The 13,854-nt window shown below is 37.7% G+C and overlaps 1 protein-coding gene across 2 annotated transcripts in view; it reads left to right on the forward strand.

Moving 5' to 3' along the window:
* The window catches only part of LOC149175028 (uncharacterized), a 77,780-nt gene extending 67,166 nt beyond the window's left edge, over positions 1-10,614 (forward strand). For both annotated transcript variants that reach the window (XM_089419500.1, XM_089419499.1), the window contains 3 exons: positions 8,507-8,807; positions 8,951-9,285; positions 9,426-10,614. In XM_089419500.1, the coding sequence (XP_089275626.1) occupies positions 8,507-8,807; positions 8,951-9,285; positions 9,426-10,449 (1,660 nt within the window). In that variant the 3' untranslated portion in view covers positions 10,450-10,614. The remainder of the gene's footprint in view (positions 1-8,506; positions 8,808-8,950; positions 9,286-9,425) is intronic.
* The last annotated feature ends 3,240 nt before the right edge of the window (positions 10,615-13,854 follow it).

A 13,854-nucleotide genomic window follows, 5' to 3' on the forward strand; every position in this document is an offset into this window, starting at 1 on the left:
CTCGCCAAGCCCCTGGTGAAGGGGAAGTTTGTTTTCCACAGAGATGGGTTGGGGTTGGTACAAAACACCTTCCTCGCTAGGAGGGCGTGTTAATGTTATTAGTTCGGATAAGTGCTTTTGCATATGCTTGGGGTCTAGGATGCAGAAGATGTTAGATCACCTCTTTAGGTGCTTACTTGAGAGAAGTAAGTGTTATTATGATTTTTTTCTTAAGTTTAACTTAGGAAAAGCACATTAATTAATTTAATTGATTAATGTTGGCTCCTAGAGCTAGATTGACTAACTCCATCCTTATTTTTGGGTTGTATATGGACCCAGGACACATGTTGAGGAGGGGGAGCATTGGAGCATTGGATGCTTGTTTTGAAAAGCAAGGGGCCATGTGGTGAAGAGTGCTTAACATCAGAGCCCATGCTTGGAGAGAGCACCACTTGAGGAGCCTTGCCTTGACATGTGTACACCTTGGAGAGAGAGACCTTGACTTGTAGACCTTATCTTGAGGATTAGATTAGGTGCTTGTGGACTTAGCCCACTCCACTATTGTTGGACCCTCCCACCTATTCTATATAAAGGGGGGAGAGAGTCTGTAGTCGTAGCAATCATGTAGAAGCGTGTGGAATTTCAATAGATTAATTTTGTCTTGAAGGTGAACTTATCTTTTGTCCTTGCACTTGTCTTTATGCAAGGAAGGTGCTAGGTTGGAGTCCTTGTGTGAAGATGACTTAGGGTTTGTGGGAAAGAAATGTTATAGGAGACTTGGAGCACTTTGCTTGGAAAGCTTGTGTGAGGCGAGTTTGGTGAAAAATCGAGGATGCACTTGGTGTTAATGTTAGCTTGTTGTGAATGCTTTGGGGTGGCTAGAAAGCTTTGTGGGATGTCGTGCTTGGTCTTTTATATTGTTGGTTAGGGTTTGCTATTGCTGGTGGATGCCCGAGGTAGGGTTTGGAGGCATGGAGAGTCCTAGCTTGCAATAAGCTTGAAGGACTATCTTGTACCAATATGTGATAAGCTGTTGGTATTTACTTGTCACTTCATTCTTATGTCTATGAAGTGTACTTTGCTATTCAAACTTTGTATACTTTCAAATTTGATTTTCAGCTAAGAGGGCAGATTTGTGGTTGTAACAAGTTTGTTGTTATTATTTTTAGATCTATTGTATTTGGGGATTGTGCCTAGAGGGTTGGAAACATAGTTCCCTTGAAGCACATATTATTTTCAGATATATTATATTTGGGGATTGTGCTCAAAGGGCTAGAAACATAGTTCCCTTGAAGCACAATTATATGGTGTTCATTTTCTCAGTGTTTAGGCAATTGGATTTCTATGTTTTCTCCTTGAAAGCCCAACTTAAGTTTCTTGTTGTTAATCTTTTGATCCCCTCTTTTTTCTAGTTACCTAGATTTCCCTGGGGAGAATGGTTCTTTTCGAGATTTGGTTCCTTTGATTTCTTACGACATACCTACTTGAAATGACCATACTATTGAGAAAATTTGCACTTAAAGGGAATATTCTCATAGTTGATATCTTGCTCCTAGACCAATGAACATAGCCTTAGAGTTAGTTCGTTTGCTAGGGGTTATATTTGGGGATTGTGCCCAAAGGGCTAGAAACATAGTTCCCTTGAAGCACAATTGTATGGTGTTTATTTTCTCAGTGTTTAGGCAATTGGATTTCTTGTATTTCTATGTTTTTCTCCCTGAAAGCCCAACTTAAGTTTCTTGTTGTTAATCTTTTGATCCCCTCCTTTTTCTGGTTACCTAGATTTCCCTAGGGAGAATGGTTCTTTTCAAGATTTGCTTCCTTTGATTTCTTACGACATACCTACTTGAAATGACCATACTATTGAGAACATTTGCACTTAAAGGGAATATTCTCATAGTTGATATCTTGCTCCTAGACCAATGAACATAGCCTTAGAGTTAGTTCGTTTGCTAGGGCATTTCTTAGATCCCTGTTTATGCAGATTCTGGCATAGGTCGCTGCAGCATGTTGTCTTGTAGTTTTGACATTTTTTTCATAGGATTGAAGAGAATCTCTTATACCTTTGAATGAATACTAATTTGCATTGCAAGGAATGAGTGGCGATTGTAATAATATTAACTTTTTCTCTTCGACAAAGGTTACCGAAAATGCTTGGAGAATGGGCCTGAAATGTTGTTCCATGTTTACGAAACGAACACAGGTATGATCCTCATCCAAAACGTTGTGGAAAAGTTTTTCTGCCAAATTCCGTATCTGGAAATGGATACGTTTCCAAGGGTATTAAATTTTTTTGGATTCATTTCTGTATTTTCAGAAACAAATCCACCCTTAAAACATTAAAAACTGTCGAGAACGCAAAACTTTTCGTGTCAGAGGAAGTTTTAGGTTTTAATTTTTAACATATCTGCCTTTACTTTAGCGCCAAGTGACTTGTCACTTAACTTATCTCAATTCCCTTGGTTATTTTTCATTCGAGAATTGTCTGACGTTGTTGGAGGAGCTGCCGTGACCCGTCATTGCCATAGACCAAGCACCTGAGTAGACTCACAGAGAGCCGTTGTGACACGTGATCGCCATAGACCAAGCAGTGAGCACCTGAGCCGCCGTGACCCTCCCGTTGTTGGAGGAGCCGCCGTTACCTGAACTTAAATAGTAAATACAGGTTTGAGTCTTTGACTTTTAACTTTGTTGAAGCAATATCGACTTGTTGGCACCATTTCTTTAAGTTGTATATACTGCAGAGTTGTACCACATATTTTTTATCTTTATATGAAATAAAATCACCAATAATATTCTCTTGAATATATATAGAGAGCGCACTAAAGTAGAAAGCATATGAATCAATGAATGCTAAGAAAAAAATTATGAAGTGTAGTAATACCACCCAAAAAAATTGGGAAATTCGAAGTGCATTAATGAATTTAGAATAGACACTAAATTACTTGGTACCAAGCAAGAAGTATAATTCTCCATATAATAATATCTTTCCAAATATCACCCTTTAAATAAAGTTTGTGTAGTCATATTATTTATTTACCAGTTCTAATAATGTTGACAAACCACCATGAAAAGGCCTTTGTTTTTTTCATTTATTCTTAATATTCATCCCTATTTGCTAATTTGGAGCATTGTAGGGACAACATTTTCATTGCTCTCAACTTTGTTAGATTTGCTTTCTTGTTAGCCTAATGGAGGCTGAATTTTAGGTTGTAGTAATAAACATTAATTGGATTTTCTATATCTTTACTCTTCTCCTTTTACATTGTTCATTGTTGATGCTTATGTTTAGCTTCAGTTATATTGTTTTCTTGAGTCATGCATCTAGCAATCCCTAGGTTAAAGCAACATTCTTGCAAAATTGTCTATTTGTGCAAATGACTATTATTTTGATCATTTGTAGAGATTAAATCATTAATACAATTTCAATTTCAACAAGGTTGAATCAAGATATCACCATAAGGCTACGTTTTAACTAGTGCAATTTGTAATTGTCAAATTTATTTTGCAGTTTCCATTTACATCATCATCATGGAAACTTTAAGTTCCTCCATTCGTAATGAGGAACATGAAATTGAATCTACCTCTAAAGTTGATCCAAAGTGACCAATTTAGAAATATGTAACTGTTGTTGGGAAGATCCAAGGAGGGGGATCATTAGCATGGGTTTGCAGTGAGTGTCAAAAGGAGGTTAAGGGATCATACGCTCGGGTTAAAGCACATTTACTTGGGTTAAAGAGGCAATGGGATTCAAATATGCACCGGCCCACCTAAAGAGAATGGCACAAAAAGAAAAGGTTTAAGCAAGGAAAAACTTGCAAAATATCAAATGGAACAAGACAAGGCAGATGCTAAAGGAAATGAGGCAAATCCCGCCTCTCAATTCAAACAACCAACAAGGTTGGGAGCATCTTCATGAAAACCTCCACTTCCCTCTTATGGAATTAGCAACCTTGGTTCAAAGCGGTCTAATTTGGGACCACTTGAAATGAGTTTTAATAATGATGCTCGAGAGAAGGCAGATGCAACTATAGGTCAATGCATTTATGCAAATGGCCTTCGCTTTAACCTTGTGCGATCTCTTTATTGGGCAAAGATGATCAAAGCAATGAATGAAGCTCCAAAAGGGCACAAGAGCCCTGGGTATGAAAAAGTCCACACTACATTGTTGTGTGCTGAGAATTTAGATTTGGACGCTAAATTAAGCCCCATTTGTAATTCATGGCACATTTCAGGGGTGCCCATCATTTTTGATGGATGGAAAGATCAAAGGAATAGGCCTTTGATCAATGTAATTGCTCAAAGCCCAAAAGGGGCAATGTTTTTGAAGGCAGTGGATTGTGAGGGGCAGTTGAAAGATTCCCAATTCATCGCTGACATCTTGATTGAAGCAATTGAATTGGTGGGGCCAGAAAATGTTGTCCAAGTAATAACTAACAATGCAATGGTGTGTACAACAACAAACCTAATTATTGAAGGCAAATATCAACACATCTTTTGGACCCCTCGTGTTGTACATTCATTGAACTTCATGTTGAGCAAGATGGGGAAGCAAACTGAGTAGATTCAAGTTATTTTTGAGGAGACAAAATAAATTCAAGCCTTCATCACAAACCACCACATGTCCCAAGGCATCTATAGGGAATTTGCGAAGTTTGAGCTCCTTAAGGTACCTAAACTTTAAAGTTTATTTCATAAATTATTAAATTCTAATTTCTATGACTCTAAATTCAAATATGTAAATTGGAATCTAGAAATGTCATGAGTTATGAATCATAATAGGTAGGCAATCAATCATGATTTTTAATTTATTGAAACATTGGCACTTGCAAGTTGTCGAGATTCATTTTGCTTCTCACATCATAGTCTTAACAAGGCTTATGTAGGTGAAAGAAGCATTACAGTCAATGATATGCAGTTTTCTTTGGAACCAATGGAGGGCATCCCAATCTGAATGAGCACAGGTAGTAAAAAAGTTGGTTGTTGATGTGAATGGTGGGACAGGGTGGAGTACTTCTTGGCATTTACTAATTCAATTGTGGATTTGCTCCACATGTTTGATTCAAATATGCCTAATTTGGGAAAGGTGTATGAGGGCATTGACTCCATGATAGAGAAGATAAGGGTGGTTATAAATGCCAAGGAGAATGACCCAAATGAAGTCTTTTACAGAGAAGTAAAAGATATATTGACCAAAAGGTGGAACAAGATGACCACCCCATTGCACCTTTTGGCCTATGCAGCGAATCCAAAGTATTATTTTGCAAAATTGCTAAGTGATTAAGAAAGAACCACACCAAACAAAGACCCAGAAGTCTCACAATGATTTAAGAAAGCTTTTAGAAAGCTATTGGTAGTTCATGAAATTGGGATTTAGATTCGTTTAGAGTTTGCTCATTTTGTGGGATTAGAGGGTTTGGGTGCTGATATTGATTCTATGCAGGGCATGACCGATTAAGTCCAATTGATTGGTGGAACTACTATGGTGGGGAACTTCCACATATCTAAAAATTGGCCATCATGATCTTGTCACAGGTTGCTAGTTCCTTTTCAGTAGAAAGGAACTGGGGTACATATGGCTTCATCCATTTGGTGAAGTGAAACAAATTGGGCCCCAAGAAGGATGAGGAACTAGTGTATGTTCATTCGAACCTCTGCCTTTGTTAAAATTGGCAACTAGGGCCAAACTCCATGTGGATCATCTTATTTATGGCAGCTGATATTTTTCTTGGATCCCTCTCATCGAGAGGTGTAGGATTGATCTAAAGATCATCCGACTCCGATAAGTATTCATGGAGTTATGAATTTATTTGTGTTATAAGATAATTCGTCAAGGTCGGCCAACAACCAAATAAACCTCACATGTGCTCAACGTTTTAGTATAAAAGGAGATGATTTGAGAGTCATTTCACACACACTTCTATCTTGATTTCTCTCCACTTGTCTTGGGTTTTAGTGGAAGAGAAATCTAGGAGTGGAAGCCTTAGACGTTGGAGGAAGAGAGGCTGCCCTAGACACACATGGAAGGCTGTCCTAGACGCAAATGGAAAGCTGCCCTAGACACACATGGAAGGCTGCCTTAGATGCAGATAGAACGCTACCCTAATGCAGATCTAAAGCAGCCCTAACGCTGGATGCCCTAATGCAATCTTAAGGTTTGAAATATAGTGCAAATTTGGAGCAAGGAAGGCTGAGTCAGGTCCGAGTTTGTGGACTGTTTTGGGTGCAGATTTTAGAGAAGAAAAGCTGCAGCTCTTAGTCATTGCATGAGGCAAGAAGGATGGCTTGAGGTGACACATTGGAGCAGTCTTACCGTGCAAATCAGGCCGCAGACTAGTGGTGAGTTTCATGATTGTTTTATGCATGATATTGGGGTGGATATCTCTGTTTATAGGGACGTAGTAAGGGACTATTACAGTAGCTGTTGGGAGAGAAAGGACCTCCTAACTAGGCCGTAGTCATCTCTAAGGACAACAAGGCAAATAGGGGTATTCTCCCTATATGTTAGGCTTGTTGGTGTGCCCTAACCAGTCAAGTACATGCACAAAACCCTAGGCAGAAATCAGCAATAGCATGCAGTGAATTGAGGGCTATTTGTGGACTGATAGTTAGATGCATGGGACAGCAAGGCAACTAGTACAACAGTGCTAATATATGGGACAACAAGGTACATAATGCTGTCAAGATATATGGGACAACAAGGTACATGGTGCTATCAAGATATATGGGACAGCAAGGTACATAGCGCTGTCAAGATATATGGGACAACAAGGTACATAGTGTTGTATAGATACATGGGACATCTGTGACATGGCAGCAAAGGCACATGGACAACAGTAAGCATTGGGACAACAGCAAGACATAGTGCTACAATAGCAATTGGGACAACAGCGAGACATGGTGCTGCAATAGAAATTGGGACAACAGTATGGTAAGCAAGGTACATCAAGCACATGGTGGCAAAACAAGGTGCATCAATGGCACATGAGGGTACATGATGCAGTGCAATGATGGGTACTATCATGATTGATGAAGCATGATAAGATGCAACATTGTGATGATGGGTGCAACATGGTGCAGCACGGTGAGGTGCAGCGTGATGAGAAGATGTAGCACGATGATAGGTGAAGGAGTCACCTTTTGAGAATCAGTTGAAGCAGCATGTCTTCAACTGATCTCACGTATCATCTTCTTAGAGATGATCTATGTTCTTATTTAGATAAGTCAAAGTGTTGACTTCTGTTGTAAATGTACTATCTCTCTCCCCCTCTTTACTGAACTATTGAAGAACATATAAAAAGAATTGATCAAGGGTTTCCCCACATTGGGATTTGTCCCTGGCTAGTGCCACATCTTGTGTCCTCTTGTCTTGGCTTGTCTTCTGCGATTTATGTTTATGTTCTATCTGCAATTTACTATAATGCTGATGGGATTGCTAATCTGGAAAAGATATTGAGCTAACTGTGAAAATTGAAATAAATTTCTCTAAGCATAGAACATACCTAAACTTAACACTTCTATCACACAAGAGTGAAAAATACAAATTTGGTCCCACCAAACTATGGGATGTGAAACCAGAGTTGCCTGACTTGGATATGACGTTGAATGCCATGTTTCATATGACTTTGTTTGATGAGAAGGCACCAATAGTTGGATCTTTAAGTGGACATGGCAGCAATGCTCCCACTCCTGGAGAGGATGTGGATCTTAATTACATGGATGCATACATATTTTATGATATGTAAATGTAATTTATGATGTTGTTTTAAACTTTTAAGCAATGAACATTGAATACAATAATATGCCATATGATAGTAGACTGTCAATCATTGTTCATTTTGTACTTTGTATTAAGTAGTAAGCATTATTAATTTTGGTGATGATGTTGTCATGTTGATGATTGGAATTTGAAATAGACACTGAGAAACTGGACGATATGTTGAATGTTATAATAATCACTAATGATGATGACAATGTTTACGCTGAATTGATGATGATGATTTGTAATTTTGTTTATGTTGAATTCATGATGATGATTATGATGTGTATTTTTAGATATAGAATCTAGATTCTAAAAGATGAATGGTAATATATATGTGTGTGTGTGTGCGCGCCGTTTCCTTGCCATATCGTATCCGGATTTTTTGAAAATTTGCCGTATCTGTTTCAAACCCCATATCCATATCCGTTCCCGTATTCATTTCAGTGCAACTTAGCTCTTGGATCAAAATCATGTTTCCAGAACTTCATGAGGTGTGCTCATGAGCCATGGTCGAGATCCCAAAGTAACATCTCTGTCCTCTGTTGAGGACAAACCCTAGCTCATATAAAACCTTCAAAGTTATTATTTATCATGTTTTACTTCACACTTGAGACTTAAGATATTTTTCCTTGTATTATTTACAATTGACACCATCTAACTGCTGTTTAGCTATGCCTTTGTTGCTTTCCATCATGCTTCTCTATCTTGATTTCTACATCCTTTTTAATGTTTTTCTCAATTTATTAATAAAATTCTTTCTTGCAGTGAGGATACAAAGAAGAAGATTGGAATAGCAGTGAGAAAGGCCATTGAAAGACGGCGTAAGAGGAAGAAATTGCAAGAAACATGCTTGCTTCAGTGGGAAGAGAGTATTGCAGAATCTGCCAAAATAGGTGCTGATGGGGAGGATGAACTACAATGGGATTCTTATGCAATCCTAAAAGAAAAGATGCATGAAGATTGGTTGCAGGCTGTTGAGCGGAAGCGTAAAGACAAGAGGGCCCCTAAATCAGTTGAGCAGAAGAAGAATATATCAAAGGCAATCAAAGCCAAATGGGCAGATCCTGTAAGGGCATTATTGAATTCTTAAGAGGCATGTTCACATATCTCTTTTTTAATGAAAGGATTCTCTGTTGTGTGTGCTAAAGCAGAAATTCCCAAATTCTTGCTTATTTTAGCACATTCTAATCTTTATCTATGTACTTCCAGGTTTACCGGCAAAGGGTGTGCTCTGGAATGCAAAGGGTATATCAAAACAGACCACACTCATCTGTCAGAAGAGTTGTGAGAAAACGGCCTGTAAATGAAAACGGATCATCATCATCTGTCAGAAGAGTTGTTAGGAAACAAACTCTAAAAAATGGTGCTAAATCAACTGCAGAAAAAACTTCTAAATTTTCGAAAGTACTGACTAAATACCAAAATATGTCCCCAACTCCTTTTTCAGACCCATTGGCAGGCGAAAAATTGGACAGGATAAAACAACTCCGAGCCAATCGATCATCCATTGAAAGGATGAAAAGAGAAGCAGCTGAGCGGGCACGGTAAAGATGGCTACAAGTTGCTTTGCTATTCTGTTTTGTGCATGTTTGTGTCCTCACCAATGAAATAATATTTGTAGACTACTGAGCATAAAAAAATTTGCACCAATTTAATATTTTGCAATGAATGCATTTGTGAACAGGTTACTAATAGCAGAAGCTGAAAAGGCTGCAAAATCATTAGAAGCTGCTGCAGTTACAGATGCTTCAGCCCAGGCTTCTCTCTTTGAAACTAGGAAACTGCTTTCAGAAGCAATACGTGCAATGCAAACTGTTGAATCTTCTAGTTATGTTGATGCGGATGTTTTGCAAAGAAACCCAGGGACAGATGATGATGCAGAAACCTTCCAATCAAATTATTACATGGACAACTCTCTCATAATTCCATCTCCAAAACCCGGACCATTTGACATTAACAGCATGCATTACTTGTCTTTTAGCAACACTGAGAAGGAAAATTATTATGATACTTATAAATCCATAGCAGGGAATGCCTTAAATGATATGTTGACAGGTGACGTATCTCATCATGCCCGCAAATACAGTCCTTCTGCAGAAATAATAGGCAGAGCAGAAGTCCTCAGTTATGTTAATTCTCTGTTTGGAACTCCCAATCTCACAACTGAAGACACTGCTAAAACATTCGAGGCAATGACTGATGCGACAACCAGAAACAACACCATGCCACATTCAGAGAAACAATTCTCTTCCCCGTCAGTGAATCATTCTAGTATGGTGGATGAGTCTGCAGTTTTAGGAAAAACTGAAGAATTTGAAGAGGGGCCTGTGCCAAACCTCTCGAAAGACACTACAGCATCTGTAGATGCAAATTCTGTTGCTTCTATGGGTCAGACAGAGGATATTGCTGGAATATCTGAATCGGGATCTGCCAAGCACTCTTCAGTGAATCATTCTAGTATGGTGGGTGAGGATGTAGTTTTAGACAATACTGCAGAGTTTGAAAACGGGCCTGTGCCAAACCTCTTGGAAGACATTACAATGTCTGGAGATGCAAATTCTCTTGCTTCGAAGGGCCAAGCAAATATTATACCTGTAACGTCGGACTTGAACTCTGTCCACACTGGTAGCAATGGCATTATGGCTTCAAATAAGGATGTGAAGAAAAAATGGATCCGTGGACGGTTAATTGAGGTAAAAGGGGAGTAAATTTCTATCATTCGTTTTCCTGTACGTTGTATTATTTTCAATGTAAGTTGACCAAACAAATTGGGGGTCCAATTCATGTTTTTGAATCGCCCAGATGCGCAAGGGAAGACATACATTGGGATAAATTATGTTTCTTATTCCATAATGGCAATTCAGTCTGACACATATCTGGGAAGCATTTTTTTTTTTAATTTTAACATTTGCAAATTAAAGCACTGGAATTCAAAACCACACATTAACTTTAAGTGCTAAAATAGTTCTTTGTACTAGGGGGTTTGAAGGTTTTCAACCAAGTCATTTAAACTGCTTCACAAAGGCAGTCTGTTCTATTCTAGGTTTATATTTTACCAGCAATTTCTAAATGGATTAAGAGCAAGTTAAATAGAGTTCAGACAAGTTCATCAATAGAACCATGAGATCAAAATCTTCTTGACGCATATTGACGCATATATTTTAGCCAATATGCAGCCCATCAATTAGTCTGCCAAGGAGAAACCAATTTATATAAAAGTAAGGGCTGGTAGGTGCTAAAGCAGCTTATGAAACGTTTCCCTTATTGACAAAATTGAATTGCAGCCATAGCTTTTGTTTAGAAAAGTTTTCCATCATGCAATACATCCGTAGCTTATGATTAAGTTAACAATTGCAAAATATTAATTAAGCATTGTTGTTTGCGAACAGTAGAGAAATGCATATGAAACATTAATAAACATTCTTCTTGTGTACATAATTCTATGGATTGAGATGCTTATTTAAAATTTACAAGGGGGAAGACACTTGTGGTGTAGCCCTGACAGGGCAAGTAAATGAGTGCATGCCTTCAAGCTGTTCTGCTTGGCTGTAGGATTTTACGTTTAACTTTTCCATTAAGGTAGGCAGTTGGATGGTGGATTCTTGCATTAACGCGAGATTAGTTGAATAAATAATGCCTGGATTCTTGCAATAACGCGAGATTAGTTGAATAAATAATGCCTGGATTCTTGCAATAACGCGAGATTAGTTCTCACCCTAAAGGGTGTTGAATAAATAATGCATGGATTCTTGCATTAAAGCGATATTAGTTCTCACCATAAAGGGTGTTAAATAAATAATGCCTGGATTCTTGCATTAATGCGATATTAGTTCTCACCCTAAATGGTGTTGAATAAATAATTCCCCGACCCAATGTTTCAAACATAGATGTGTTTTTTCTAGAAAATGGCAATAACTTTTAACCCCTCGTTGGATCTAATATTTATAGCAATAAGAATAAAGTCGAGATTCTGACAGGCTTGCATAAAATTTTCTTAGTTTGGATTTTCTAGGGCGTGATTAAAGTCTGGGCTTAGGAGACATGGGATACACATTATTAACAAGTCTTGGGCATTCAGAATCTTTACCAAGGGGTTCTTATTCCAAGCTATCAAGGAAAGGCAGAGTTGAATCTTAGCCTAGCCCAGTGATGTGCTCTGCTACCTCATCTGGGTAGTTTTTACTTAGTGGGAGAAAAACTTACATTACGCTCATTTGCTGGGGTAAAATTCCTTATATAGTAACTTTGGCTATTTTTAGATCAACCACGAGGCCAATAAACGTGCTGCCAGAGCTTCTATCAACATTCAAACCTCTTAGGTAAGTCTATATATAGATTGATCTCTTGCAACATCTTAAAGAGTCTCTTGAGATTCAATTAGGGTAACATATCTTCACTTCAAGAAAATTTGACTAATTTTTGTTTTTTTGGTGGGTAAGGCGTGAATGCATAAATAAGTAATTTCTCATACAAAGCCAAAATTTGCTGTAGAGCAATCATAACAAGAATTCACCCAAATGGAATAATATATATGACAGTTGGAGGAGTGTTGCAAGCAGAAAATCCTTGTTGAGTACTCAACAATAATCAACCAAATTGCTCTCTAGGGGCAAAGGAGCAATGTTGCTTGAGCTTTTTCTTTTTCAACTGAATAAATCATGCTTGGAGATTTTTTTTTTTTTTTTTTTTTCATCTGAATAAATCATGCTCGGAGTTTTTTTTTTCAACTGAATAAATCATGCTTGGAGCAGCTCTCAGGCATACATAGTCTTGCCCGGGATTGGACCACAAGACCTGTGGGGACCAAACCTCTCCACCTAACCATTGGACCAACGTTGCTTGAGCTTGCTATGCTACGGTCACAAATTATGTTGTTGACATCGAAGGATAACATGTCCATGTAAAAGTGCCCGATGGTCTCCTAAGTCGTTATGTGATACAAACAGGAGTGTCCTCGTAGAATTGATGCAAGTACAACACAATTTGTGGCAAGTTCAACTTTATATAGTGTGTACTTTATAGCACAACCTTTTTTAATTAGCACAAATTGTCATTATTATATTTGGCAACAAATTTACACCAAATCCCTACAAGATATGAACAAGATTTTTGATATAATCAACAAATTTACACCAAACCCCTACAAGATATGGACAAGATTTTTCATATAATCAACAATTTATCCATTGTTCATTCCATCTAGATGATGAAGTATTTATAATCAGGCTAAGAGAGTACAAAACAATTAATTATTACAGGTTTGTAATTTTTATTTTACATAATCTAGAGAAATTTAGGGAAGATGATTTGATTTGTTTGCTATTTGTTAAATTATTTTAATCTCAGCAAACAAGCAAAATATTTTTTAGTAATTCATTGCTATAAATTAATTAAACCACAGATTATTGAATTAAATTGCATTGCTGGGATATTAACAACAAATAAAATAAAAAAATAAAAAATAAAAATTCAATGGAAGCAAAATCAACCAACCTCACACATGCACACAGAGAGATTTCTGCCTTGTGAATCTGCTATTCATTAATTAAAAATCTTAGCATAGAAGGGCTCTCTTATTGGGAAAACGACCCTTTGAAGAAAAATACAAGCTACAACAATTTTTTGAAAATTGACTTGGCACTTGATCAACCAACCTCACACATGCACACAGAGAGATTTCTGCCTTGTGAATCTGCTATTCATTAGTTAAAAATCTTAGCATAGAAGGGCTCTCTTATTGGGAAAACGACCCTTTGAAGAAAAATACAAGCTACAACAATTTTTTGAAAATTGACTTGGCACTTGTACAATGCTCAAAAACTCCTATAACAACCCTCCATCTTGCTGATCCATTGTACAACCTATACGGATTACGCACGACTTGTTGTACAACTCACATATGTGGCTTGTATTGCGGCTCGTGCGTTGCCAGTGCTCCTTGATTTGTTCACATGACTTGTTTCACTTATGATCCTCATGTAGGAGTGTTTGTTGCAACTGCAAACCTTGTTGTTGCTCCGTATGATCTACTTGGGTGTCCTTTCACTTGCTAAACTAATCTCTCATGTTGCAATTTTTCTGATTGTGGTATTATCTCCTTCAGAACTTGCACA

Source organism: Pinus tabuliformis, chromosome 4_1 (genome assembly GCF_031772625.1).
Source record: "Pinus tabuliformis cultivar Carrire ecotype Pingquan chromosome 4_1, CPIR1, whole genome shotgun sequence".
NCBI classification, from domain to species: domain Eukaryota; kingdom Viridiplantae; phylum Streptophyta; class Pinopsida; order Pinales; family Pinaceae; genus Pinus; species Pinus tabuliformis.